The sequence below is a fragment of the Colletotrichum chrysophilum genome (assembly GCF_026319265.1).
Source record: "Colletotrichum chrysophilum strain AFK26 chromosome Unknown scaffold_238, whole genome shotgun sequence".
NCBI classification, from domain to species: domain Eukaryota; kingdom Fungi; phylum Ascomycota; class Sordariomycetes; order Glomerellales; family Glomerellaceae; genus Colletotrichum; species Colletotrichum chrysophilum.
In genome coordinates this window covers 27,773-54,543 of record NW_026517525.1, presented here as the reverse complement: position 1 = coordinate 54,543, position 26,771 = coordinate 27,773, and the positions used below count along the sequence as shown (strand labels likewise).

The window sequence follows — 26,771 nt, the reverse complement described above, 5'->3', positions numbered from 1 at the left end:
CGTGACCTGTACTATAGTTCTTCCGTTCCGAGTGAGTCCCTGTTGTTCCCGTGATCCTGCAGTACAAATGTCCTGTCCTAGCCGCCCGACGCCCAAGTGGGTCGGTTAACTGTTATCCATGCATAACGGGTCGTAACACTGGGGACGTCGCATCCGGAATGCAGAGGACGACTTGGCCCGGCTGGCACTATCCTTCGTGCAAACAGGAGCTAGCTTAACCACGCCAGCACAGCATCTGGCTGAGTCTTACCCATGGATGTGTAAGCTTCCTCGATGGATGTATCCATTGCCCTCTGCACTGTGGGAAGATGGGCAAAGGTTACTCAAGTACTTTTACGCTCTCACTGTCGAGGGAAGTCGGTTCCCTGAAGACAGCTTTTCTAAGCGACTCATAAATGAACAGCTGGAGCTCAAGCTTTCGCCCAAAGAAATTGCAAGCCTGACTGGCAACCTGATCGGCGGCGGCGTGGACACGACCACTACAACGATCCTGGTCTTCATCTTCGCCATGTGCGCCTTCCCACGCGTTCAGCACAAGGCCCAGGAGGAGATTGACCGTGTGCTTGCTGGTGAGCCACGCCCACCAAGATGGGAAGATGAAGAGTCTCTTCCATACTGCCGTGCTCTTCTGACTGAGATCTTCCGATGGCGCTCTGCCATCGCGCTCGGCGGTCCGCCACATGCACCCACCCAGGACGATATATACAACGGCATGCTGATTCCTGCCGGTACCACCATCATCGGCAACCTGTGGGCGATACACCGCAACCCACGCGATTACCCAAACCCAGATGAAGTGAGGCCTGAGAGGTTTCTAGATGAGGCTCAGAGGCGGCCGAACCCTAGCAAGAGGGGCATCTTCACCTTTGGCTGGGGGAGGCGCGTTTGTAGTGGACAGCCGCTTGCTGAGCAAGGCGTATGGTTCACTATGGTGGAGCTGCTTTGGGCATTCCGGATGCGATCCGTTGACGACCAGGTACGTAACATACTAGCTAGCTTTTCTCCGTCATGGCTACGGTTCTTCTCCCGCTCGAACAAGGAGTCAGCGTTTGATGCTCATGATTCATCTAGGGAAACGACAAAAAGTTAGACATATTTGCGTTTAACAATAGCCCAGCGCCTCGCCCGCTGCCCTTCAACGTTGAGTTCACCCCTCGTTCTGAGAAGATCGAGGAGTTAATCAGGCAAGAAGCATCAAGGGCGGAGCTGGAGTTGAGGAAATATGATATCGCCAGCAAGGTCACTCTCGATAACAACTAGGCAGCGAATCAATGTCAGCAAAGCGCCTGAGACGAGCTTAGCATTCGTGTGACTGTAGGCATCACGTCCTGCTCATATCCAATGGGTATCATCAGTTAGGCGCGATGTGATCGTTTAGGTGGCAAAGGAAAATAGACACTCTTCGTTATTATCTAGATGCCAAGCCCCATGTACTCTTCAAGTGTTTGAAAACGTATCAGAAGATCTACCTTAACCGAGATAGAAGACCGGATCGAATGCATGCATGTTGGCAAACAGACAGAACTCCGGTGGCCCAAGCTCAATGTCTTTTGCCATCTTTTCGAAGTGGCGCTTGAGAATGGATTCCATATCCTGTTTCTGCTCGTCGTTTGGATGTCGAAGGAAATACACCATGCTAATGTGAAAAGCGTATTCGTCGTGTATTGGATGCCGAATCTTAAGCTCGTTCGCAAGCCGATCTCTTAGGGCCCTCAAGCGTTCCACTTCTGCTGGTGTAATACCGTCGAGTCGCACCGCAACCCCAACATCAAGTATATCGATTCCTTTCAACACCATTCTGTATGGCGCTGCAGCCTCGGGCCCTAGGCTGAACTTTCGAAGTTTCTTCTCAAAGTGCTCATTGCATGTTTCCTGAGTGGCATCAAGGGCGAGGTCGGAAGGCCAATAACCCGGTCTACGGACCTGATCACTGACGCCCTCGAATATTGTCATATGCAAGCTGGTAGCCGGAAGGGGCGCAATGATGGACGACGTTTTGCATGACGACAATTCTTCGACGACGGACTCTATTGAGTGATATACAGGACTCGATGGCGGGATGTGACAGATGATTGTGTTTCCCGCCCAATGTTGAAGGGTCCCATCAGAACTGAATTTGCCGGGCACACCAGCCGGGTAGCGGGGACGGTCGTTGGCTTCCATTTGGGCCATGTAGGGTAATAATTCGCGAAGATATTCGTGCACCAATCAAAGGCAATTCAAAGTTAAGAGAGTTCTCTTATTGATGAGAACCGCGTCGAACGGAAATCAAGTTCGATGTTGAGAATAGGAGGGGAGGCAAACATTTCTTTTATATTGCCATGTAATCAACGACCACGCATGTGAACGAAACGTTGCCTGGTGTGACCCTCAAACCTGCTGTCCCTTTATTTCAAGCCGTCTGGCCTATGGAAGTTTCCGAAACTTCGCGCACAAAACCTTTAGGACAAGCAGTTGACTCCAAATGTGCCAGCCTTGCATGTGCCCGTAACTTTACGCTCGCCTCCAGGCTATATTCGAGATCATGGTCAGCAAATGAACGTCTCGTTATCTATGAGTACTGATGGCACATACGTTGTCTTGGCAGGTCATGGTGCAAGCAGCGCCAATGTTATTTTGGCCGCATTCAGGCACGGTCTTACATGAGGTGGAAATCGTCTCCTGGGGAGTGGCCTGCGCTGATGCTTGGCCAATGGAAATGGCAGAAAGAGCGATGACGAAGAAGAAACGCATTTTAAGCTGATTTGTGGCTGATTATCGTTCAATGTAAATCTGATCTTAGATGTGGCGGGATTTGGCACATTGGATGAAGTGAAAGAAGAGGATTTTGTTGATTTTGTAACGAAACAAACTTAGCACAGCCTCATCATCAAGTCTACCGCATGAATCAGGAGAGTGGGTTGCCGATGGGGGCAATCTATCAATAGACTGAGTTTGCCGGCGGGAGCAATCAATTTCTTGCACTTAGATGTTGCGACGCCTACTATCGGCTAGAATTAAAGTTCAGATGACACTCGAAAGGCAAAGCATGCAGTTTTCGCTTAGCCCTACGACAATCACAACAGCATAAACCCAATGCTGGAACAGGGCGATGTTAGCGCCTGACTTGTAGATGAAACGAAAGCCCAGCCGGGGAAATCAAGATCGACTCGGCCGATTGACATGTCCTTGTGCGCGGATTCATTTTGACGAGTGACCATGTTCGAGCAAACCAATTAGACCATATGAATTGCCAAGATGATGGACTACGCGTAGAACTGTTCACAATGAAGTGGGGCGTCGAGGCGTCTGAGTTCATCAGCGTGACTCGGTCGTGTCGTGCCGGCCGTGCCGTTCACTTGTCGCAGGTGCCAATATTGGAAATAAACCCCAAGAAATAATGACCCAAATGAAAGATGCCGACAACCTGGCCTGAAGAACTCCAAGATCAACAATAGCCGTAAGCCAACGGTTATTTGGCTATCCGGGTATAGCTTGTAACTAGAGAGGTCAAGACCGAGGAGGATGGAACCAATGAACCATAAAAAAGATCAACCGAAGGATCAGGTGTGTTATGGGTCATTCCATTCCAACCTTGAATCAGGAGTGTCACCTTTAAGAGACGGCTAGGCTTCCTTATCCTGAACCTTGCACAGTTGTGTGCGAGCGTGGTCAAGGTTTCCTTGACCAGAGTTGCGGCCGCAGACGTGCAAATTGAAGCGCTGTGATCGAGGTGCTGATTCTATGGCTGGGCATCATCTTGGTGTACGCTATGCCCTGATTGTTGAATACGCTTACTTTGTTCTCTCTACCTTAGTTAAGGGTGGATTATTTGGTAATAAATGAGCTACAGTTTGTAGTTGATAGCCATGGATGGATAGCTGAGACGTGTAAAGCCTTTCGAAATGCCTGACAATTTGCCTCTTTGTTTAGCACTGTCAGAAGACTATAGGAAGGCGTGGTGAATCGGAGGACTCCAATTAAGCTACACCAGTCCTGGAACAACGGCGAAGGTCTGATTTTGCGTGCCAGTGCCTATGATCATTGGAGCAGCTTTTACTTACATCAAGCTTTCTGGTACTCCTGTTGCCGCCCCAAGTGCTGCCATCCTCACTGTTGTCTCATGCGTCTTCCTTCATGTTGAGGCTTGCGGCACTGAATTTTTGCACGAGTACTTAAGAAACGCAAAGTGCACTTCTGTGAGTCCAAGAAAGAGTTTTATTGATTTTGATTGTATATTAGACCAACACTCCAGGGTTAATCCTTCCTATCAGTCCTTCAATTTATGTCGTCTTGCCAGCCCGTTGTCTGTGACGTTTATTGAGGCTGCTTTTCTATCACCACTCCCGGAGCGATTTGTACAATTTCAAATACTTGCAGATACTTTCTGGCTCAGTCAAAACGCGTGGATCAATAGTCTTACGAACATGTTGAATCTTGCGACGTGTATACCAGCGCAAGGCAAGTTGCCATGCTTCCAAGACTTCCTCAATCTCAGAGATTCGAAACGTGGCCGCGACTGTAATCTTAATTGCGTACTTCGCAACTTCGCATCTGAAAAAGAAGCCTTGGCCTCTACCGGGGCTCCAAATCTCCAAAATCTGCAGCATACCCATGTAAGAAGCTGCGTGAGCCGCGACTTTAAGCATATCATATATCTGCGTTAAGTCGACATTTCCGTACGGTATGCGACAAGTCAGAGCCACATGTTGAAGAAGAGGTTTCGACTGAGTCTGCGAAGCCTTTTCCACAAATCCTATGAAAAATTCTGTGGCGTCTATTGCGTGAGAAATTGCCAAATGCCGCAGTGTGAAGCTGGCTCGCGCTGCCTGCTTGGCGAGCTTGTCGTTTGTTGGGGGCCACAGCCACATCATCTTGGAATAACATATGACTCCATGTAGCTCCCAGGATTGAGCTTCCCATAAGGTCACCGCGCGTACGTTGGCACCAAGATTCCGGAATAGGTTTGTATTTGCCTCCTCTCGCTCGGTCTGGAACCTTAAAGGAATGGCAAGCCACGGCTCATAGTTGATATGGCTGAGACACGGCAGCCCCTTCAGAATATCTGATAAAGCCTTTTCGGAGAGGCTTCGATAGAGCCTCTGGGTGACGAAAAGCTCGGCGATCACGTTGACTTTGGGCAGTTCGAAATATGGATCATCGCAGAAAGACAACCAATCGGTGTTAAGGAGGTTACCAAGGAGGCGTATTTTGGCGCCATAAGGCGAGTATCCATGCGGTTGTAGATTGCGAAGACGCCCGTGATATCTCGGAGGTGAGTGGTATAGGTCATCGCGAGGTGAGCTGGCACTCAGTTCAAGCGTGATTGTAGGCCTTGGAGGCTCGACGACCCATGTAGAAAGATGATGAAAGAGCGCATGGAGAGCTGCGGAAAATTTTGAATTGTTTTCGAACTTGGTATATCCGCTTTCCGCCACACTGCGGTCACCATGGGGGTATATGTTCAAGTCCACATGAAGCAAGATCTTGTGCACCAGTTTTCTTCGGTGGCCGCTGACGTTCTCACTGAACCCATCAAAATTTGACCTGGAAACAAATGGCCGTATACTCAAAGTATGCCAGAGGATGGGTTCGAAGAATTTGTGCCAATGTTTTGATACGGCAGCCCAGTTGCCTACTAAACGCTTTCTAGTAGGCGAAACTTGCTTCTCCAGCTCTTCCATGATCATGAGTAGGATATCCGGTGGAAGCGTTGGAGACATAGGATTTGACCGAGAGGCTTCCCGCCTCCAGCTCCTAGTTTCGGATCGTAATTTCATCGTGTTTGCCGTATAAGTTGACTTGTGTAAGAAAAGGAAGGATTGGTTGAAGTAGTTATGTGTGCAACTAGGTTTGGGCAGTCTCGAGCCGATTTTCTAGATCTTTTATTTTGAAAAGATTCTATCGGAGATAGGTCCTATGCGGTTTACACCTTTACGATAATCCTGTACGGCTGGTCTGGTGTTGTCAAGGTTCTCATGAAGTTGTGAGCTATGGACATCTCAACAGGTTGCCCTTCATGGTCACGTCACCGCATGGTGACCTTAGATTTGTCAAGTATTCGCCAATGGTTGCCAAGAGACAAATTGACACAGAACCTTTGAATATCGTGTTGATTGATGCGCGTACAACAAGCGGCAGACCGACGAAGAACCGATCGGAAGATCTGAGTTCTGCCACGGCCCATCCAGACTGTGCTATCCTATTTCTTTTGCATGACACAGTGCCGTAATCTTCCATAGTCTCAGCAAGGTCGTTTCCGTTGAATCGTTCGAGTTTCTGTGCATGGGCGGTTGGCCTACCAGTGACCACGCAGGTACTGGTCGATGGGCACCGCGTTGAGCAGGCCCATGAGCCAGTCCTGGTAATACAATCATTACCATTACAATCGCCCGTCACAATCTTAAGCAATATAGAAGAGGAAAATGAAGTTCGAGACTTATTCATTCACGCTGAAAACGGCAGGAAGGAAGGAATTAAGTAGCTGCTACGAACAGGCAGCAGGCTAGCCTTTCTACAATGTGTTGTCGAAAGAGGGCCTTTGCAGTATCAACGATCAAGTATTTAGGCAGCTAAACGATTGGTTAGAAGGCCTCCGTGTCAGACTTTGTTTGTAGACGGGAGCGAAGTATTTTATTCTGGTACTGTGGTTCCGTACTGCTTTGATAGACAACACTGATATTAGACTTTGTTATCTGGGCGGACACTTGGGCTGACTCCGACTTATTTTATTCATAATTCCGCTTTATTCATCTGATACTATTTCTGTTACTGTTGTTATCCTCTTCACTGTGGTTAATACCATAGTCGTCTTCGATATTTCGATTCTTATCATCATAGTACCACTACTCGCCCGGGGAGCAAAACCCAACCTTACACTAGAGGTTAGATCAAGGACTAGTCACTGAGTTGTAAACGCATACCCGGTGCGTACATCCGATGCGTAGAGTGCAAAAGGTAAACCCAAACTTCAAAATATTAGTAGTTGAGTCAAATTAGAAACATTCATGTGCTCCTGAGTTCCAAACCTCTACTGCCAGTCCGTCATTGTTACGCCAATTCGCATGGGAACACAACAGCGTCATCCCTCTAGACCTTCGTTTCCTTCTCGCTGGACACCTCAATATGCATCATATCATCCCCCTTGACATCTTGAACACTGCTCGTCTCGGTCGTCGTCTTGTACTTGCCCAACTTGATATCACGGCGCCAGAGGTACTGGCCGAGCATGAACAGCGCCCACCATGTTGCAACGAACGTCGTGTTGACGATGAAGCCCTTGCGCCACTTTGGAGCTGTGAGAACTGTTAGCAACAGAGCCTTCGTGTGCTTTCCGGTGCCGTGCTCATTGAAAACCTACCTTCGACGACAGGGAAGACGGTAATGGGGTAAAAGCTGAAGAAGATCCAGCCGCAGGTCATCTAGGTCCAATCGTCAGAATGGGTATTGTGTTGTGACTTAAGAACTACTCACCATAGCACCTGTGGTAAATGCTCTGGCCTCATTATCGTCCTTCATAACCATGTTGACCCATGGGAATAGAATCGGTGTAACACAGCTCGTGAGTCCAAGCATATAGTACACGGCAACTTCGAGGGAGGGTTTGAAGTCAGTACGCAAATTGATGATTGGATGGATGAGAGATTGAGACTCACAGTGCAATCCGAGAGGAATGTCCCAGATCAACAAGCAAAGGTTTGCAAAGAAGAGGACTGCAGCCACGACGCACATGACGCACCAAATTGGGTAGATCATGCACAGCGAAGTCGCAAGAACTCCCGCAACGATCGCAATAGCCTGTACACCAGTGGGAATTGTGTTGATCTGAGCCACGGTCCAGGTACCGTTAAGATCCGCTTCGTGCTTCAGCCAAAGGGCCATCTGACCGGAGACATAGGAGGTGCATTGGAAGCTATGGCGTGTTAGCAAAGTCAGCTTCAGTAACGCGAGGTAATGGAGACTCACAAAACGTAGGTGAGGACAGCAACATAAAAGTGCCAGTGGGTGAAAACCCGCTTAAGCATCCTCTTTCCGATTTTCTTGCTCTCCTTCACACCATCATCCCTCATCCGCGCTTGCGCAAGCTTCTGCTCGGCCTCCGTAAGCCACCAAACCTTGGGGCTAGTAGGCAGACCGGGGAAGAGGAAGTATCCCGCGATCGAGATTGGCAGACTGATGACACCGTCGATGATGAACAACCATCTCCAGCCAGACATGCCGTGGACGCCGCTCAGGTTGTTGTACGCGGCGGCCTGGAGGTATCCTCCGAACATGGCGCCGACGTTCGAGCTCACGTACCAAACTCCAGCACGCTTGAAAAGCTCGTCACCTCGATACCAGGAGGTGAGGAGGTATATTGCGCCGGTGGCGGCGGGTGTCTCGAGAACGCCGAGGAGGAAGCGGATGCCATAAATGTCGTATTCGTTGCGCAGGCGACACTGGACGAAAGTGACGATTGACCACAGGCACTCCATGGTTGGGAGATAGTAGCGTGTGATGTGCGGGCGGGAGATGATCATCATTGAGGGGATCTCGAAAACTAGATAGCCGATGTTATAGAAGGTGCCGAAGAGGGAGTATCTGTGGCACATGTGAGTTTCCTTCGCGAGAGATTGCTATCTCAGGCTTACTGATTTCCTTTCAAAGCGAGCTCTTCTTTCATGCCTGAGACATATGCGTGGTTGATGTTGGCCGAGTCAAGCCACTTCAAGAAGACTTTCCGGTATCAGTTCCACTTCTCGAAATGTGAACATTGCAAGAAAACTTACACATCAAGCAACAGAGACTGAGCAGTACACTGTCCAACTGTTAAACCGTTAGAGATATCGAAGCTGCCAGAGGCTTCAACACCCTACCTTGCGGAGCAACCGCTTCTCTTCTTTGGAGTAGTGGCTGGGATACCAATCGAAGATGTACAGCCAGGCCACCCAGAGAGATCGTGTCTGCGGTTTGGCGGTGGAAGAGCTCACAACGGGCTCATTGTCGTCTAGCGGTTTCGTGATGGGGACCGGATCGGCAGTCCCCGCGGTTCTGTCTAGGCTGACCCTATCCCCCATGTTGGGATCTGTCAGATGGCCGTTGTTGTGATTCGCTCAAGTTATCTTCAGGTTCAAGACCCAGGGAGGTGAGGGTTGGGAGGAGTCTTGTGAGTCTTGTTGAATGGATGTTGAGTGACATTGTGACGATGCAACGCCGTCCTTTATATCAATTAAAGCAATCCCAGCCATCACACCAGCCTTGCATCGACAGGGTCGCAATGGAGTAGTCCGTGGGCTTGTTCAGGCTAGTCAACCAACAGACAAGTCACCTCGTGCTGCATGCAGATGTTGTCTGTCCCCCTAATTCCCCCGCAAATCCCTCCTCAAAGAGAGATAGGCCTAGATGCGGGGTGTGGAGAACCGGGGAAGCAAGTCGCGAGCCACCACCAGGGCCTCCAAGACCATCCTTCGGAGGAATGTCCTCGGGGGTATGGGGCATGTTTACCCCGACTACTGCATGTAAGTCAGACGATCGACAAAACATACATCGCGAACTGATTGAACCGAGAGATCGGCCGTGATCCGACGAGAGGAATGCGAACCTTCGCTTCGACGGGCCGTACATCGTATTCGTCTCAAGCTGCGATGATTACCAATGGCGCAATGTTGAAGGGCTGAGTACTAAAGTAAAACGATGGCTCTACGATTGAACACCTCAACTTCACGTACGCATGACCTGAGAGACGAATATTCACCATCTTTACGTCATCGTTGCATCTTTCCAACATGTTCGAACCTACGGAAAGCATGGGCGCATGTGTCCACGAGAAAGCACCAACGACCTCAAGGGACTTAGACCCGCGTAGACACGACAGCCTGTCTTCTGAGCCACCAACATCACCCACACAAGAGGACCTCTCCATGGACCAAACCAGCGAGACTTCATGGTCCGAAGCTGCCGAGCCTGAGGAGCTAGGCTCCTCACAACCACACCCCACACTTGCAAGTCGCCTTCACGAGCTCTTCGAAGAAAACATTACAGCCAAGATTTGCCGCACCGCAACTAAATCTCTCGAAGACAAGCTCATATACACCTCGAACGAAGTGCGCAAGACTCCGATAGCCTTCCCCGAGATCGTTCCACAAGAGGGTCCCCACGCTGGCCAGTACGAGTTCCGCGACCCGGACTTCTGGACATGCGGCTTCTTCCCGGGGACACTGTACGCCCTATTGGAGCGCACCATCAAGTACCCGCAGACCATGCATCTTCAGAACGCAGAGTCGCAGCTTGACGTTACAAGCCTGCGCGCGCATCTGCAGAACTTATGCAACATCTGGGCTGATCCTCTGCACGGCATGGCTAGCAGAACGGATACCCACGACATTGGGTTCATTATCATGCCTGCTCTGCAGCGGGACTGGGAGCTCACAGGTAATCAGAGGAGTCTTGATTCAATTGTTCGGGCTGCTCACAGTCTTGCAACTCGATACATTCCCTCTGCGGGTGCGATTCGGAGTTGGGATTGTCTTCTTAAGAAGGATATCACGGTCACCGACATGAACACCAATCTCCTCGCTATCATCGATAGTCTCTGCAACCTGGATCTTCTCTACTACGCATCTGCACATACAGGAGATAACTCTCTGGCAGACATTGCAACTACTCACGCCCGCACGCTTCTCCGTACCCACTTCCGGCCAGAATCTGCCAGGACTTTGGCCAAGGACGGGTACAAAGGCCAGCTTTACTCAACATGCCATGTAGCCAACATCGATCCAGCAACGGGAGGTCTGAAATGGCGATGGACAGCACAAGGATACTCCAACGATTCGACCTGGAGTCGTGGGCAGGCATGGGCAATCCTAGGGTATGCTCAGACATATCTATGGACTAAGGATAGGGTATTCCTAGAGGCGGCATGTGGAGTGGCGGAGTACTTCTTGTACAGACTCGACACCGCGCCAGCTTGCGTGGATATTCCAGTCTTCAGTCACGACGATATTCTAGCTGACGGCGCAGAGAGGCGGACCAAGGGTCGCAGGGTCCCCCTCTGGGACTTCGACGCTCCTATCCAAGACCCATCGAAACCGCTTCGAGACTCTTCAGCCGGAGTGATCGCCGCAAATGGAATACTGCTGCTTTCTCAAGCCCTGAAGAGCGTTCAACAGCACTCCCTTAGCCGCAGATTCTTCGACGCGGCCATTGAAATCGTCACGGATACCATCGACCACTCACTCGCCACCGACAAGGCTCAGTTCACCAGAGGCGACATCCATAGAGGCATCACAATAGAAGACTCGGCAGCCGGAAAGTACTTTGACGGCATCCTCAAACACGGCACCGCAAACAACAACGAGAACGCGAGGCGCAGGTACGCCAACCACGGTCTTGTGTACGGGGACTACTACCTCGTGGAGTTCGGAAACAGGCTTTTGGACATGAGCATGGTCTAGACGCTGCTGTTGATAAACAAGTAGGCAGAAATAGAGATGATTACAAGTTTACCACCCGCCGCCTTCGTATTCGGTGCCGAAAATTCCGTCGTCGAAGCTGATGATGCGGTCCATGTCGACGAATTGCTGGTCGAGAAGCATTTGGGATATGTTGCTGAGTTCACCGCTTCCTACGCTGCTTCTGTGAAAGACGTTGGACTGGGTCATTGTCTCCACGCCGTTCATTTCCATCGCTGGGTGAACGACGATTCCGCCCGAGTTTGGGTTGGGATTTACGACTGGAGGGGCGAATTGCTGAGCGACCACTATGCTGTCGGTATTGGGGGCTATGCCCTGTCGTTGCTCTGCCGCCGGTAACAGATCAGGATCAATTCTTGCGGTATTCGATCTTTGATTGGACGCGTTCTGGTTTATGATGTCGTTCCGAGCTGGCTGCGGAAACACCGGCGGGTCCTTGGAGCTGGTGTGGTCGATCTCGGTGGTGTACCCTAACACATTGATGTTGTACGATGCATCCTCGCGACATCGGGAATGCATCTCGGTGAGTTTCCGAGAATATTTGCCAGCCAAGTTGTCCCTTGCCGGCTCGAGACTATGAGGACCAGCCCACCGGCCAGCCATCTCGTCGAGGATCTGGACCAGAGACCAGAACTCGGGCACCAGCTCCCCGCCAAGGTCGTATCTCCACCGAAGGAGCAACACCCTGGCAGCTACATAGATGCAAAAAGCGAACTGACTAGACACCGGCATCGTCGGCGGGGCATGCTTCAGGTAATTCTCCGCAATGATGGCGATCTCGACAGCTGCAGCTTGGCACGTGTCGATGCTCAAGATACTCGGCAAACGCGCCCGGAAAGCCCACTCCCGCGGCGGGAAAGCAATGAGCTGGTGGAGCAGAATCATGGACGTGTTGTGCGTGACGTGCGCCAGCGTGAGGTTCGGGTCCATGCGCGTCGACTGGCGGGCCATGTTGGCCTTCCACTTCTGCGGGAGCAGCATCTTCCAATGCACTAGGCGCAGGTCGAGCTCCTTGAAGCGGGTGAGCCAGCTGCTGATGTCCCGCTGGTCTCGCATGTTGACCTTCTGCTGGAGGAAGTAGCTCGTGACGCGGCTGAGAGACTCAGTTGCTTCGATGCAGTAGGCGAAGGCGCCGACGGTGGACATGTCGACGCTGGGCATCTGGGCCCCGGGAGAGGTGCCGGCCTCGGATGGAGTCTGGGTTTCTTCTTCGGTGGTGATTTGGGATGTTTGGGCGTAGTGTGAGGGGATGAAGGCGATTGGGTTTCCGATGCGCCCGGCGGCTTTGTCCCATATGCCGAAGTACGGGGTGACGACTCGGTCTTCTTTTCTCCAGAGGACGCCGTCGCATGGGAGGCGGCAGTGGACGTCGTCGGAGGTGAGGCTGGTGTTCCAACCCATGGTGACGGAGATGAGACGGTCGAGCTTGAATACGTTCCAAAAGACACGCCTTCGCTCTTCGGCTTCGGTCCAGTTATCTGGTGGCGGCAACGAGACGAAAGGTTGAGATAGGGAAAGTCTCTCCGCCTCGTCATGCTCGATTGTGAGTTGAAGGTACTCAACGGTCCGTGTAAGTGAGCCTACGAGAGACCAGGCTTGAGCCGCCTCGCCGCTTCCGATCTGCAAGGGCTAGTTAGCTATAGTCGCGAGCAGTGAGCAGAGAAATCTTACGTCATTGAAGGCGACGATGATTAGAGCCTGTAGACTTTCGACGGTGAGATGTTTCATTGCTTGGGACACGACCCAGTCTCTTGCCATCACTCGCTGTTGCGGGTTTCCAAAGGCGGTCGTGGCGGTATCCTCATCAGCAATATACCGGGAACCGGCTAAGACCATCGCGTGTAACACCACCCTCAATGCTTCGAAATCATGAGGCTCAGCAAGTCGTCGACGGAATGTAGCTTCATGTAAGATGGGGATCCATGGATGAACGTGTGAGAAGTAGGCTTGAAAGACGACCTGCAAGACCTCTTCTTCCGGGAGAGCTAGCACATTGCTACCATGTGAGGGATATGCTTCATCATGGTTCTCCAGGCGACGGCGCTTTGTCCGTGGCGGTTGGTCGTCTGCCCCTTGGAGATGTGCTCCGCTAATTGGACCAGATGCTTTGGCGTTGAACTTCTGCAGCTCTTTGGCGAAGAATGACATGATGTTGTAAGCATTCTTCTCAAGATCGGTAGTACTACCAGGGGTGTCTCGATTGGGAGACGTATCCGACCCAGACTGTCTTCGGTCCGGGGGATTCGCCCTCTGCTGGTGAACAGTTCTCTCCAAGGCATCTGAAATAATTCGTCAACCATTGAACCACGCAACTGGGACCAAGAGACTGACCCAGTCTGCGATGGAGATTCTCGATAGCCCCGGCCTTCATCCCGGGCTTAGATCTCTTGGACTCGTACACGCATTCACTTCCTACAACGAATCAGTTACCCAAAGGGGAAGCTCAGCATCCTAGGAGACCCACCAGTTTTGCGGCACTGCTGACAATTCGGGACCTCTCGGGAGCATCGCAGCTTGCGGCGCCGGCAGCAATTGCAAGCCAGGGCCGCTGCGGCCTCCGAGGCGCCGCCGGAGTCGTCATGGGCCGCGTCGGTGGCTTCGCCTTGGTGGCCGAGCTCTGCGCCGTTATCCATGACCAGACATTGGACGACTGAACCACAGATTGCGGGTTTCTGGTAGTTGGCCCCGCGTGATGTAGGGCGGAGGCTGGTGTAGTTATGGTTCCATGTCAGATTGCCCGTCTCCCGCTCGAGATGGCCCGAAAGGCCGAGGCGCCCCGCAATGCTCCCCGCATTTCCAGCGGCATGGGTCTCCGGCTCTGTGGGGTGATAGTCCGGGGAAGCGGAGAGATGGGATAAAAATGTCCAGAAATTGGTGCTTAAGATGTTTTGGAAGAGATATATCGTACGTACAAGATTGAGGCGGATGCTACACGGTTTATATGTCCAAGTTAGTCTTACACTGAGTCGTAGAACCTCCATTTAGCCGTGTAATCTGGGGTCAGCGGCTTGTTCAGCACAAGCGCTCGCAGCAGCTCGATCGGCATCGTGTTTGCTCGCAAAATCTTGTCGTGGAGCTCCTTCTCGCCCATCAATCCCTTCATCAACGCCTCCTCCCTTAGGCCGTACATTTGGAACGCTCCCAACATGTATCCTGCCTGGTAAAGTGGCGAGTATTCGCCTCCAAATGATCTCGTGACCTCGCCTTCAGCGTTGGAGCGCTCGTGTCCAACCCAGTCGACAAGCAAATCGACACACTCTTGAGGAGTCATCTCGCCCAAGTGATACTTGAGCGAGAAGATGATTCGCGCGCATCGATGCATCCGCCAGAAGAGGGTACCGATCTTGTCCTCGGGGGAGACGAAGAAGTCGCCTCTGTTCCAGAAGACGAACTCCCAATACATGGCCCAGCCTTCCACAAAGAACGGCGTTTCGAAGAGCTTCCTGTACGGGTGGTGGCGCTTCGCCATGAACAGCTGAAGCCGGTGACCCGGGATGAGCTCGTGGAAAGCTGTCGCCCGAGAGAAGTGAGGGTTGTTCCCGCGCATCACCATCATCTTCAAGTCGTGGTCCATCTCTGCAGTAGGATAAGAGACAAGAATCGAAGGTCCACCAAGGAAGAATGGCGACTCCTTCTGGCGCTCTGCTGAGATCATGAACATGCGCCACGTCTCAGCAGCAACGCTGGGGACGGTCACGAGGTCATGTTTGGTAACGAAATCCTCGCCCTCACGAGCCAGCTGTCGAACAAGCTCTGGTTGTTGACCAGGTTCGACATAACTGTTCTTGGCATACTCGAGCGCAGCCTTCCAGTTGTCGCCAAACCCCGGTGATGCGTCGTCAACTTGATCACTGTGAGAGAGGTCAGTTCCTATTCTGGAAATCATATCGGTGGTACCTACGCCGATACGGTGGCATCCGGCCCAATGGAGCCCACTTGGTCGCGTTTGATGCTCCTTGAAGCCTTCTTCATTTCCCTTTCGCACCAATCGTACTGTTCTTTGGCTAGTTTGAGGAGCTCCTCGGGCGTGTAGGGGATCATTTCCGCTTCGAGCTCGTTGAGCAGGCCTTCTCGCCCAATCGGTTCAACTGCAGCACGGATAGACCCGGGCCCAGTTTTCTCGTTCAACTTGGCTTCCAGTGCCGCCTTTATTCCCGTGAGGGCTTCATCGAAGCTCTTCTTTGGTGCCTCATTCCACCAGGGAAAGATTGGGTCGTATGGAGAGTAAAAGCCATAAAGCTCGTCCACGTGGCCGCGAAGCTGGTCAACTGTGCTAATGGCCCTGGCAAAGGTTGACTCATTTGCCTTGATGTCGTTTGATAGGATAGCCTTGGTTGTTTCCTGGACTTTTTTGGTGGTATTATTGAGAATCATGGCGGTCTGCTTACTGTCGACGGGGACCAGACGCTGACGGTCCTCGACCATGTCGATGATGGTCTGGGTGAAGGGCAAGACCGGGCGAACTTGCTCATCTCGCTGACGGTCTAATTCCAGTACACGTAGGTTGCGTCTGAGATAGTTTCGAAGGAGTAGGAAGTCCACCTTATCCTCTTGATTATAAGTATCAAAGGGCGCCTTAAACAAATCATCGAGTTCTTCAGAGTAGTACTTCTTCAATCGATGGTACCGGGTTGGTGAGAACTTGATGTTGTAAAATTTGAACAGGTTCTTCTCATCAAAGCTGACCCGTTGAATACGCTCCGTCATTGACTCTGACTCGGCCGTGGCGGCCACAGTCGGGGCGTGTTGTCCATCATTGAGATCAACCCAGTCGCCGTCAGAATGGCTGGATGGGTTCAGGCGCACGGGCAAAGTATTAGTCGCCATGGTTGATGGAGATTGCGTGACAGGTCGGAAGCCAAGAGATGCCGTTGAGTACCAAGACGTTGGATCCGGCAATGACGATGACAGATGCGGGGGAGGAGAGGTTAAAGACAAGACACGGAGGCGGGACAGGAAACCGTGGGCGTCGCGGGGTGGCTTATCGGTGCCGGGAGGGATGCCGGTATCTGGGACAGGGGCGGGAGAGGAAATAGGTGGGGCCGATAGCGACCGTAGTGGGAAGGTGCGCTGAAGCGAAGCATTTTTGGCAGCAGCGGGCCCTCTGTAACTCTCCTCGTGGTGCTTATCACGGACCATCTGGGGAAACCTTCATCGTGAACCTCCGAACTCACCGCCGATGTTCGGTCGGCTGATCCGGCCGAGATAGCCCACCTGCGTCGCGACGGCTTCATCCATCTCACATGACTTCGCGGTCATCTCGAGTCAAGTGAGGCTCAATGGTTCTAATTCTCCGGCTTCCTTAAGGTCCCCACAGGCATCTTTGACCTTCATGCTGTTCCAGCCCCTTACTGAGAGGTGGCGCGTTGATCATGGCGCCATGAGCAACGGTACACACAGGACGTGAATCTTTCATCTTGTTTCCATACGAATGAGCGCGGAATATTCTGTCCCCATCCATCGCGTTCTGGTGTCTTTGGCTTTGACAAAACATGAGATTCGAGCTGTTTGGGCTACATGACAGGTCGCCTTCTCGAATCTCGGGACCGAGAAGAGCGAGCGCTTCATTCAGGGGCAAAGCCAGGCAGCACAGCCCGAATGCCTGGTTTCCTCCTTGCTTTTTCAATGGGATTTTTGATCTATTGGCCTTACCAACACAATCAAAAACCAGCGCAATTCCAAAGTGCTCAAGCTAGCAAATACCATCATGCAAGGATCGAGATCCCAGTACGGGTACATGTCCCCCGCCTCATTCGCCCGTTCTGGACCAGTCTCGCGGCGGAATCCCGTCAGGGGGAGGCACAGTCCTCTTTTGGTCCTTCACGAAATCCGCGTTATTATTCAAGCATACCTTCAAAATACGGGACTACAAACTAGCCCCGTTTGCTGGGGCCGTCACACAAGAATTGCTTTACTCATCAAACGGATGAATCGGCGCCAAAAATACATGAATACGGGATCCGTCGGCAAACTTCTGAGACAGATCATCACAGCCACATCGTCACGAAAACCGTTGAAGTGCCCGTGAAAGGATGCTCTAAATCACCGCTAGGACGATTTCCGAGATGAGGTGGCGCGCGAATCCCGTCGCGCGACCCGCTTAGTATCGTCTAGGGGCGCCGCTGGGCCTGGAGCTAAGCCGTAAAGCAGGTGTTGATCTTGGGTTGAAATTCTTGATAAATGGATCTCTGGAACGACGAGCAGAACTTCGTTTCCCTTCTCTCTATCCATCCTTGACAGCCTGGCATCTAATACCTGAAGACTCCATCACCGGATCACTACACTCTTTTACACCCAATCAAGCATAATCACTTTCGTTAATACCATTAATCTAACAGACCCAAGTCAACCAACCTTCAAGATGTCTTTCAGATACCTTGCCACCATGGCCATCCTGGCCTCCGCCGCTCTGGCCAAGACCGACCTCACCGGCTGCACTTCCTCCGACTCCGTCGTCACGCCTTCCGGCGGCGGCACTCCCTACGCAACCCGTGTCTACTACGTCCCCGACACCGGCGAGATCTGCGCCGCTCTCGACTGCGGCGGCGGCCGCGCCCCTCCCAAGACGACCGTCCCGGGATGCCCTTCCTACGAGGGCACCGAGACCTACTCCCCGTCCTTCCTGCCCCTCAAGACCACTTCCGCCGTTGTCGCCCAGTCTACCCAGGCCACCGTCACGACCATGACCCCCAAGGGTGACTCGACTGCCTCTGCCTCCGGCTCCGGCTCCGTCACCGCGGCCGCTGACAGCAGCTCCATGAGCGGCAGCAAGTCGGACGACGTCCAGGTCCAGACCGACACCCTCTTGACCGTCACCAGCTCCATGGCGGCCACCACCGCGGCACCCGGCAACGGCACCATTGCTACGACTGGCAGGTCTGGCAGCAGGACGACTGGCACCGGCGCTGGCGCCTCCGGCTCGCCTACCAGCGTCCCCAACGGCGCTGCCGCTGGTGTGTCCAACATGTTCGGCCTCATGGCTGGTGTTGCACTCGGTGCGGCTGCGTTGCTGTAAATGGCTAGCTTGAAGGAAGTGGTTGTATTATGAGACCTTTGCGATTTCTCGCGAAGTAAAGGTCTCGTACCTTGTTCATAGACATTGTAATCGGATAATACAAAAAGACCCAGTTACCATTCTATCCCACCTGTCCGCCTGTGTAGAAGTCTGGGACTCGTTGTAGCAGTGATTCGTACTCTTGGTCGGCGTTCGTGAACTCCCATCCGCCGTCGAGCCCGTTGCTTCGCCCCTGTTCCAAGCGGAAGCCGTACACGTTTGTCCATGACCACTTGTCGATCTTTCGCGTCTTGGGGTAAATCTCGAATAAGACGAAGCAGATTGCGCTCTCTGCGGAGACGACTTCTACCCGTCCGCCTCGAGGTCTGATGTCTGTGCCGATGCCGCTCTGGTTCAGCAGCCAGAGTTGTTTGAAGACGCCGGGGACGGGGTCATCCGGCAAGACGGTGACTTCTCCTAGGGTAAAGCTCGTGAAGTTCGTGAGGTAGAAAGCTGCTAACGAGGCAGCGACTTCTTGTAGGGGAACGGAGGCGTTTCCGCCCTTTTCCGTGGCGAGGCCGTAGGCTGTGATGGCGGCGCGAGCTGCTTCTCTGATATTTACCATTGCAGAGGTTGGACTTGGTCCTGAAAGTGTAGTATTTAAGATCAATGTACACGGAGAGGATGGACACTTCATGAGAAAAAAGTAATGAATGACACAGGAACAACATACATCGGACCTCTTAGGCCCCCAGGCAACTTTAGCAAGCGAGGTCGCACAGCTCTTGCATGCAGTCTCAAAAGTCAGACTCGACGTCGTACAGTTATCGCAGAAAATGAGTGATTTAACCAAACCCACCCCGCATATCAGGATACGAAAATGCGAAGCGGTCGCTATATACCGTTCGGCAGTCCTCGCGCGCCGACCGTCCGCACGAAAAGTCCGGCCACGAGTCTCTAACGGACGTCAAACGGTCTTCGGTAGTCTGTTCAGTGTTGCTTATTACGAGCTAATTGGGCAAGCTTTTGCCAAGGAGCGCCCTGCGCGGCTAAGCTTTTCCTTTTCCGCGGGGTGGGTGGTTCGAGAACAACCAGACTGCTGGCGCTGTGTGTTCATCGCCGTTGGCTCGCGGGGAATGCATGTGAGATGAACTCAACCGTTCCAAGAGGGAGAGTTTCCCTCGGTTTGCTAGAGTTTTGCGCCTGTCGTGGGCTATCCTGTTCACCTTGGCCATGACTAAAGCATGAGGTGAGCAGAGGCAACTTGAGCTGCTTTCCGACCCAGGAGGAAAGACCCGATGTGAGACATCAACTAGCGCCACCAGCTTGTGAAGCCGCGGAATAAGGCAAGGGATTCATGGATGCAGGTCCTGATTCAGCACGGTTATATTCGATCGGCCCTTCACCGGGTTGGCACCGGCAGACCCGCACAATCGGGGCCGCAATGACGGAGGTGTTGGCGGGGAATTGACCCACAACCCCGAAGCATCCCATATCCATGACTGTTTTCTGACCCGAATTGAGATTCCCCGTGTAGAATGATGTGATTTTACGACAGGCTTGATGCTTGAAGTGGTTTGCTGATATTCTAAGATTGTTCAGCTAGAATATTGACAACATGTTGGAATGTTCGGTTTTGGTTGGTCGTTACCGCTCTTGTTCAGCGGCAACATTGGCCAAGATGGCCGCAGCAATCATTCAGGTCTTGATGGTCAGACGTTTGCGCGTTTTATTGGTCTGAAGTGATTATTTCCCAATCAGAATTGCCCGTGTTGGGGAGGCCGCAGCACCAACAGCAGAGACCAGGGCATGATCAAGCTGTTCTGTAAGCGCCGTGACAGTCGTACAGGGAGGGGATGGGCACAGCGGCAAAAGTGGAGACAGGGTCTTTTCTCGTTCACCACAGGTCATCTACGCAGCTATTTCTCCTTTACTACTCCTTTATATTTTGTAACTCTGTTACAACAAGGCAGACTTCCAAATCTTCAAAATGACTCTCATCACCGACATTCCATGCGAGTTGATCGCTGCCATACTGCGAAGCCTGGACGACCTACGGTCGCTCACCCCAGCTCTTCTCAGCTGCCGCCATATCTACTCCTCATACAAGCAGAGCCCAAACATAGCAGCGGGTATCCTACGTCAGAAAGTTACGCCGGCTCTCCTTCCGTGCGCAGTAGCTGCTTCGGAAGCCTACAGCCTGCCTCGGCCACGCGATGGCGACACGATCCAGGGTCTGCTCGACGCCCTGTATCAAGAACCATTGAGCCTAGCTAATCGGGTGACATCGTTACCGATGACTACGTTGATGGGAATGAGCCGTACGCATGACATGATCCTCGCTTTGACAACAGACTTTGCGAATGATGCATGGAACCGTCTTCGACAGGCCGATGATAGCTTGCCTCTGACCGCCTCGTTATCAACTACAGGGCAATTTCGCTTCTGCAGGTCTTTCTATCGCATCCAAATATTCTACGGGCTGTTCACGGGCAGATCGTCTAACCCAAACACGATATTTGAAGAAAGCGTCAACAGTTGGTTCTTTTCGAAACACCCATTATGGGAAAATGAGCAGCTTGGCTGTATCCACGATTTCCTTGAAGCAAGACTTGCGAAAGGTGAGATTCGGGGAGATGGACAGAGCTCTCAAAATGCGTAGAAATAACGGCTAACAGTCAAACACAGCATCGATTGACGTACTTGCTCACGACGTCAACTTCGGCGAATTTTCAGTTGACTATCTTACTGGAGGCGAAGAGAACATTTACAGGCAGATGTGGGTCAGTACACATCTTACACGCGACCGGCTTCGCCATTGGAGTACTTTGCTGACAACCAACTCTACATGAAGCTCTCTAAAGGGATTGGATTCATCCATCAACTGATTAATGAAGAATCCTACGATGGGAAGAGGGATATGCTCACAGAGCACCCGAACATCGGCGTGGCAAATTTTCCTGGAGCTTTAACCAACGTGCTTGGGGCATACCAAGGCGCCAACGCCTTCGTAGGGCGCGAAGAAGAGTTACTCTACGAAAATGTGAGCCGAGTGACCGCTGAGGATCCTGACCAGGGGTCCTTCAATTCCTGGAACGCTGCTCATGAAGGTGCACCATTATGTGCTGGCCTGATGCTCCACGAGCATGAGTTACTTCGGGATTGTGCGTATGTACTTTGGGACTGGGATCGAGTAGAGAAACACCACCTGCTCAAGGCTTTTGAGAACCTTTCGAATGCGAGACCGTCACCTGACGAGAAAGAGTATGATGAAATGAACGAGTCTTTCCACGAGAGATCACAGATTTGGCAAAAGGGTGGGTCGGGGTATTGGAGCAAAGGTGACACCAGCGGCATATCGTGGTCAGAGAAGTCTACAGCGAGGCAATTTTAGTAGCCAATGGTCATATGACTAGACAGAAAAGGTATAAAAGAGCCCGGTAAAGTCGGTTGCAAAGACTTCGTCACTTAGTGACACTTGAGCCGATCGAAAATGGTGCTCTTATGTGTCCAGGAAGCATTTGTTTGAATCCACTTCAGGCAGGTAAGGCGTATTCTTGAACAGCCAAGAGAAATAACACAAGCAGCCTGTGACCCTCCCAATGGCCTTTTGACTAAGTTGTTAGCTAGACTTTCATGAACTCCCACAGAGTTGTCCCGTGATTCCTCCTCACCACCGTCTTCCTATCCTCGTCCACGCAAAGCACCATTAAAGCTTGAGACCACATGCAGTATGGCGACAGCAGCTGGTAGCCTCCTTTCGGATGCTCTCTGGGCGTGAAGAGCTCCCAATTGTTGAGTTCTGTGGCCTTGGCACGCAGACTTTTGTTACCGCCATGTCCCATATACCTCCCCGATGACGGATGTTGGAAACCAAAGTAGCCGTTCTTCTCGACGCAAAGCCACTGGGTTATGGTAATTTTTGCGGTGTCTTCGATATCTTTTATGACAATCAGGCCGCTGTCGAGAGTGATCGCTCGGTTCGTGTGCTTCTCGATGATTCTGTAAGTGTTTCCTGGCCACGGAATCGCACCTCGGTCGCTCCAGAGACTGGCCGTAGTGTTGCACTCGGTTGGAGGAGTGAGGACCGTGGATGTTGTAGAGAAGTCATCGGAGGAACGCATTTTTTGGTTCATGATGTTCAGGACGAGAACTTATGCGTCATAAGAAAGCGACAACAAGAGCTTCAAATACTAAAGTTGATATATTAAGTCAGGGGATTTGAAATGAACCTGGAGAGATAATGCGAGAGACACGGTGGTCGGTGGGCTTGAGATGGACGTCGCGACGTGTGGCGAGCAAGGTTTGATCGATATTGTGGTAGGTAGGCTACGTGTGGATTGGGTAGCCGAGGAATGCCAATTGTCGGCCTCCTGCAGATAGTTCAGCCAGTGACGGAGAATTCCAATCTCGGGCGCCAGGTTTCCAGCTTGGAAGTTCCCCACACCTATTGTTGGCCGATCTAACTGTTGTCATGTACCTGAGTCTGTGGCAGACGCGCGTACGTAAATCTTTCTAGCACCATATCTTTCGCGATCGTCGGCCTCCCGCGTATCACATCGAGAGCCAACTTCTTCTCAGTCTATCAGAAAAGTGAAATCCCTGAGGTACCTTCGCTGCACATCTATGAGCCTGAGGCTTGTTCCATCGCCTCGCTTTCTGGCCATACGATACGGCTAGTATCACCTTTACTCCAATAGCCCCTACCTCCCTCATCCCAAATCTTTGAGCGCTCGACAAACGATTCCTTCATCTCCTTGATGTTTGCACCACATTTTGTGTAAGGCATCCTCACCGGGGCGTGTTGCCACAAACCGGAGAGTTGATACCTCCTGACCCGGTCCCAGTCCCAAAATAGGTAGGCACATTCTCGAAGCCAGTCATTGCCATCCATCAACAGACTTACGCATTTCCGCATACCCAAATTAGCAGCAATCCAAGACTCACGAGGACCCAGGTCATGATCCTTATCTTCCTCGCGAAGAACCCGCGAAAGCACCCCCTCCTTCGTAGTGATAATAGTAGCACCGTCCGCGAAGGTCATTCTCCAACTGCGCCTCCAATAATCTATGGAGAACATCTGTGGCTCAATGCCGCACAGAACTTCAGGGAAGTGTGCGTAATGAACTCCATCCGTCGTCTCGAGCATACGCTTCTTAGACTCGTAATCATGCTGCATTGTCACGTCGTCAATGTACTCGATTCCTTGAGAGAGCTGGAATATAGAGTTAGGGCACGGCGGGATGTAGATTGTAGACTGTAAAAACGGACCCAGAGCTGCCTAGACTTATTCTTCGTCCAAAGCCTTAAGTAGTCGACCTTACGTTTACCGAAACCTACGTCATGTGCGAATACTTCATGAGTATCTGAGACAGGTGTGAGCATCTATGTCCGAATTTGATGGTGGAAGATAAGGATGTGGCATACTTCTTGTAAACCTCATCTCAAGAAAATGGTATATGCAGGCCATTTGCTCGTTCTCCCATGGCGAGTGTCTTAAAAAGAACCAGTCGTACACCGTATTCCCGTTCCTTTCCATGATATTGTAAAGAACGTAGAAGATTTCAAGCCGATAAATGGCCCGGCAAAAACGGTCGTGCTCAGCAGATGACAAAGTCACCTCCTGAGGAACACCACCATCAATTTCACTTAAACGTTCCCAAGCAAACCCAGCGAAGTCGGTGGCTATTTTACTGAACTTGTCGTATCTGCGCTCAACAACATGGAGATCAAAGATCGGGACTGGTGGTAATATGATATCGACGAGGGCGGATGGCTGGTCATAGAGCATCTTGAGAAGTTTGCGGGCTGCGAGGAAGCAGTCGAACTTGAAGGCGCGGCGGCCAGGGAAGGAATCAGAACTCTCTGTGTCGAAGTCGTCAAATTCGTCAAGAGACCCCTCGATGTCGTCGAGTGGCTCCTCGAAATCTTCAAGTTCTACTTCGGATTCGGAATTGGATTCGTCGGACTCGCCAGAAGGCGCATCTGGGTCGTCATGGCGAGGCTCGATGAGTTTCAGAATCACATCGGGGAAGTCGTCGCAGAGGTAGGAGGCTTCTAAGGCCGCTACGTAGGGCAAGATAGCTGGACTGATTTTCCTTCTGAGAATTCCTGTCGCAATCTTTTCGCTCTGCTGGACGAATGCATAGAAACGGCGACAGCTGCGCAAAGCTGCAATCAGTGAGCGAACACTGTCAAGACTCCAAAGGATGGATTCTATGATCTCTGGTGGTAAGTCCGTAATGCGCGCCATCGTGGGTTGGAAACGTGAGGTTGATCAAGAAAATTGAAATTTTGGAATTTTGCACCTACGACATAGATGGGAAAAGAAAAACTGGTCGATTCAACAGGGTTGCCGAAACTTTTTGTAGATGATCACGGAGCCTTCTGCATGTGAAACCCCCGCTGTGCCCATAACCTTCGTCTCGAAGAGTGGCATTGTGGAATTTACGGACGACTCATTGGAAGCGGGAGCGTGGGTGCGCAGCACAAGGTTAAGAACGGATAGACGGGGGGGGGGCATTGCCAGGCCACCCAGCAGTTGAAAAACCCAAAACCTCAAGCGCCTCACTTACAGCTTTCAAAGGTTGTCACTGAAGCAGTCCAGTGAGGTTGCCTTTTTCGTCCGATGACGAGATGGCCCCAAAAGTAGGTGGACCCCTGGAAAAGGCGGGTCGATTTCCGCGATAAGATAAGGAAAGAGATTGAACCGCGGATTTGCCGCGCGCCCAAAAAATTGTCACTCCGAGCTTGGTCCGTGTTCGTCATTCCATCGCATTCGGCACCGCGTCAAGCTCTTTGCATCGCCAAATTCTCCACGACCACCGAACGAACCGCTTGCCTCTCCTCGACCGACGATCCGACTCCTTCGAACGGACCCTTCCCGACCAAAGACCTAACGTTAAAACACATTCGCCATGGATCACACGCGCGACCCCTGCCCTTGGGTTATCCTGAACGGTTCGCCCCTCCTCAACACCATGACCCAAATGTCGTGATGCTAACGACCAACGCAGATTTTGGTGGTGCTTTCGCCATGGGAGGTTAGTCTTCCGCCTCTTCTCGCCCGAGCCTTTCCCTCCGAAGCTTTGCGACAGCTGCGACAGCTTCCACGAGCCGGGTTCGACCGCTGCTCGCTCAGCTCTCTTGCTAGCATACTCCTACAAGGGCTCGGGACGATTTGATAAAACGTACTGACACACTTGAAAGCGATTGGTGGAACACTCTGGCATGGTAGGCCCACTGGCTTGATTTCATCTCTGCAGCGATTCTAATCCCTGCAGGTATCAAGGGCTTCCGCAACTCACCGTACGGAGAACGCCGCATTGGTGCCATCTCTGCGATTAAGATGCGCGCACCTGTTTTGGGCGGCAACTTCGGCGTATGGGGAGGTTTATTCTCGTTCGTGAAAAAACTTTGATTTTTTTCAAAATTTTGGTGCTGATCATAGGCCTCAGCACGTTCGACTGCGCCGTGAAGGGAATTAGGCAAAAAGAAGATCCATACAACGCCATCATCGCCGGATTCTTCACAGGAGGAAGTTTAGCCATCCGAGGTGGATATAAGGTTAGTCCCCCATGCGCGAGAAATGTGAACCGCCCATCGCCCGCAGCCCCAGGCCCCATTGCAAAGGCGTATCAGTTGTGACCGGTACACTCTCTACCGCGCTCTCTAGTACTCTCCCTGGCGGGCTGCTGGTCGTCTCTGCGTATGTCGCAGTCCTTGGGCCTTAGGAGGACATGTGCAGCCAGCTATTGAAAGATCTCTTGTTGCTCGGGGATGCGGTCGATGGGTGTCGTCTAAGACCTGCCGCACGACATGACTTGTCTAACACAATGAAAACAGGCTGCCAGGAATGGTGCCATCGGTCAGTACAAGCAGAAACGCTGCCAAAATACTTTTTGCTGACAAATTGGTGCACAGGATGCGCAGTTCTCTTGGCTGTCATCGAGGGTGTCGGTATCGGATTCCAGAAGATGTTTGCGGGCTCGACCAAGTTGGAGGTGAGTTTCTGCGCAAGCCAAGCAGCATCGTTACGCCCAGAATGTACTGACCTCAGGCCTCAAAGATGCCCCAGCCTCCTCCGTCAGACGGCGCCATGGTCTAAGGCTGCCCATGATGCCTCTGAATCTGTCAACGAACCGAAGCGGTGCTTCCACGCCGCCAACGAAACGACGACGCAATCGACCACTCTCTACTCTTGCAGTTCAACCTCCTTTTCCGTGGGGGATGTTGAAATCTGTCTTTACCACGACCGACGATTTCTGTTTTTTAATCGACCAAAATCACGCTATGCGGCAGGGGGAGGCGTTCCATGTAGTATAGACAAACGGCTCCAGGCAACCGGG

General features: G+C 51.9%; 9 protein-coding genes across 9 annotated transcripts; 4 read left to right on the top strand and 5 right to left on the bottom strand.

Moving 5' to 3' along the window:
• Positions 1-277: 277 nt before the first annotated feature.
• COL26b_013569 (uncharacterized protein) lies at positions 278-1,260 on the top strand (the record flags this gene model as incomplete). Its single annotated transcript, XM_053186166.1, has 2 exons — positions 278-976; positions 1,072-1,260. The coding sequence occupies 2 exons, from the start codon at positions 278-280 to the stop codon at positions 1,258-1,260; spliced, it is 888 nt and encodes a 295-aa protein (XP_053029907.1).
• A 5,808-nt stretch (positions 1,261-7,068) lies between these two features.
• On the bottom strand, positions 7,069-9,035 carry COL26b_013568 (uncharacterized protein; the record flags this gene model as incomplete). The annotated part of the gene is made up of 7 exons (XM_053186165.1): positions 7,069-7,274; positions 7,340-7,400; positions 7,453-7,460; positions 7,635-7,891; positions 7,945-8,559; positions 8,610-8,683; positions 8,835-9,035. The coding sequence occupies 7 exons, from the start codon at positions 9,033-9,035 to the stop codon at positions 7,069-7,071; spliced, it is 1,422 nt and encodes a 473-aa protein (XP_053029906.1).
• A 708-nt stretch (positions 9,036-9,743) lies between these two features.
• COL26b_013567 (uncharacterized protein) lies at positions 9,744-11,411 on the top strand (the record flags this gene model as incomplete). Its single annotated transcript, XM_053186164.1, has 1 exon — positions 9,744-11,411. One exon carries the CDS (start codon positions 9,744-9,746, stop codon positions 11,409-11,411), a length of 1,668 nt encoding a protein of 555 aa, XP_053029905.1.
• A 48-nt stretch (positions 11,412-11,459) lies between these two features.
• Positions 11,460-13,265, bottom strand: COL26b_013566 (uncharacterized protein; the record flags this gene model as incomplete). The annotated part of the gene is made up of 2 exons (XM_053186163.1): positions 11,460-13,049; positions 13,101-13,265. The coding sequence occupies 2 exons, from the start codon at positions 13,263-13,265 to the stop codon at positions 11,460-11,462; spliced, it is 1,755 nt and encodes a 584-aa protein (XP_053029904.1).
• Positions 13,266-14,385: 1,120 nt separating this feature from the next.
• COL26b_013565 (uncharacterized protein) lies at positions 14,386-16,256 on the bottom strand (the record flags this gene model as incomplete). Its single annotated transcript, XM_053186162.1, has 2 exons — positions 14,386-15,280; positions 15,331-16,256. 2 exons carry the CDS (start codon positions 16,254-16,256, stop codon positions 14,386-14,388), a joined length of 1,821 nt encoding a protein of 606 aa, XP_053029903.1.
• Positions 16,257-17,790: 1,534 nt separating this feature from the next.
• COL26b_013564 (uncharacterized protein) lies at positions 17,791-18,444 on the top strand (the record flags this gene model as incomplete). The annotated part of the gene is made up of 1 exon (XM_053186161.1): positions 17,791-18,444. One exon carries the CDS (start codon positions 17,791-17,793, stop codon positions 18,442-18,444), a length of 654 nt encoding a protein of 217 aa, XP_053029902.1.
• Positions 18,445-18,565: 121 nt separating this feature from the next.
• COL26b_013563 (uncharacterized protein) lies at positions 18,566-19,048 on the bottom strand (the record flags this gene model as incomplete). Its single annotated transcript, XM_053186160.1, has 1 exon — positions 18,566-19,048. One exon carries the CDS (start codon positions 19,046-19,048, stop codon positions 18,566-18,568), a length of 483 nt encoding a protein of 160 aa, XP_053029901.1.
• Positions 19,049-24,039: 4,991 nt separating this feature from the next.
• On the bottom strand, positions 24,040-24,676 carry COL26b_013562 (uncharacterized protein; the record flags this gene model as incomplete). The annotated part of the gene is made up of 2 exons (XM_053186159.1): positions 24,040-24,046; positions 24,093-24,676. 2 exons carry the CDS (start codon positions 24,674-24,676, stop codon positions 24,040-24,042), a joined length of 591 nt encoding a protein of 196 aa, XP_053029900.1.
• Positions 24,677-25,340: 664 nt separating this feature from the next.
• Positions 25,341-26,530, top strand: TIM17 (translocase of the inner membrane; the record flags this gene model as incomplete). Its single annotated transcript, XM_053186158.1, has 8 exons — positions 25,341-25,383; positions 25,440-25,466; positions 25,633-25,656; positions 25,707-25,814; positions 25,874-25,989; positions 26,269-26,290; positions 26,347-26,426; positions 26,483-26,530. The coding sequence occupies 8 exons, from the start codon at positions 25,341-25,343 to the stop codon at positions 26,528-26,530; spliced, it is 468 nt and encodes a 155-aa protein (XP_053029899.1).
• Between the last annotated feature and the right edge of the window lie 241 nt (positions 26,531-26,771).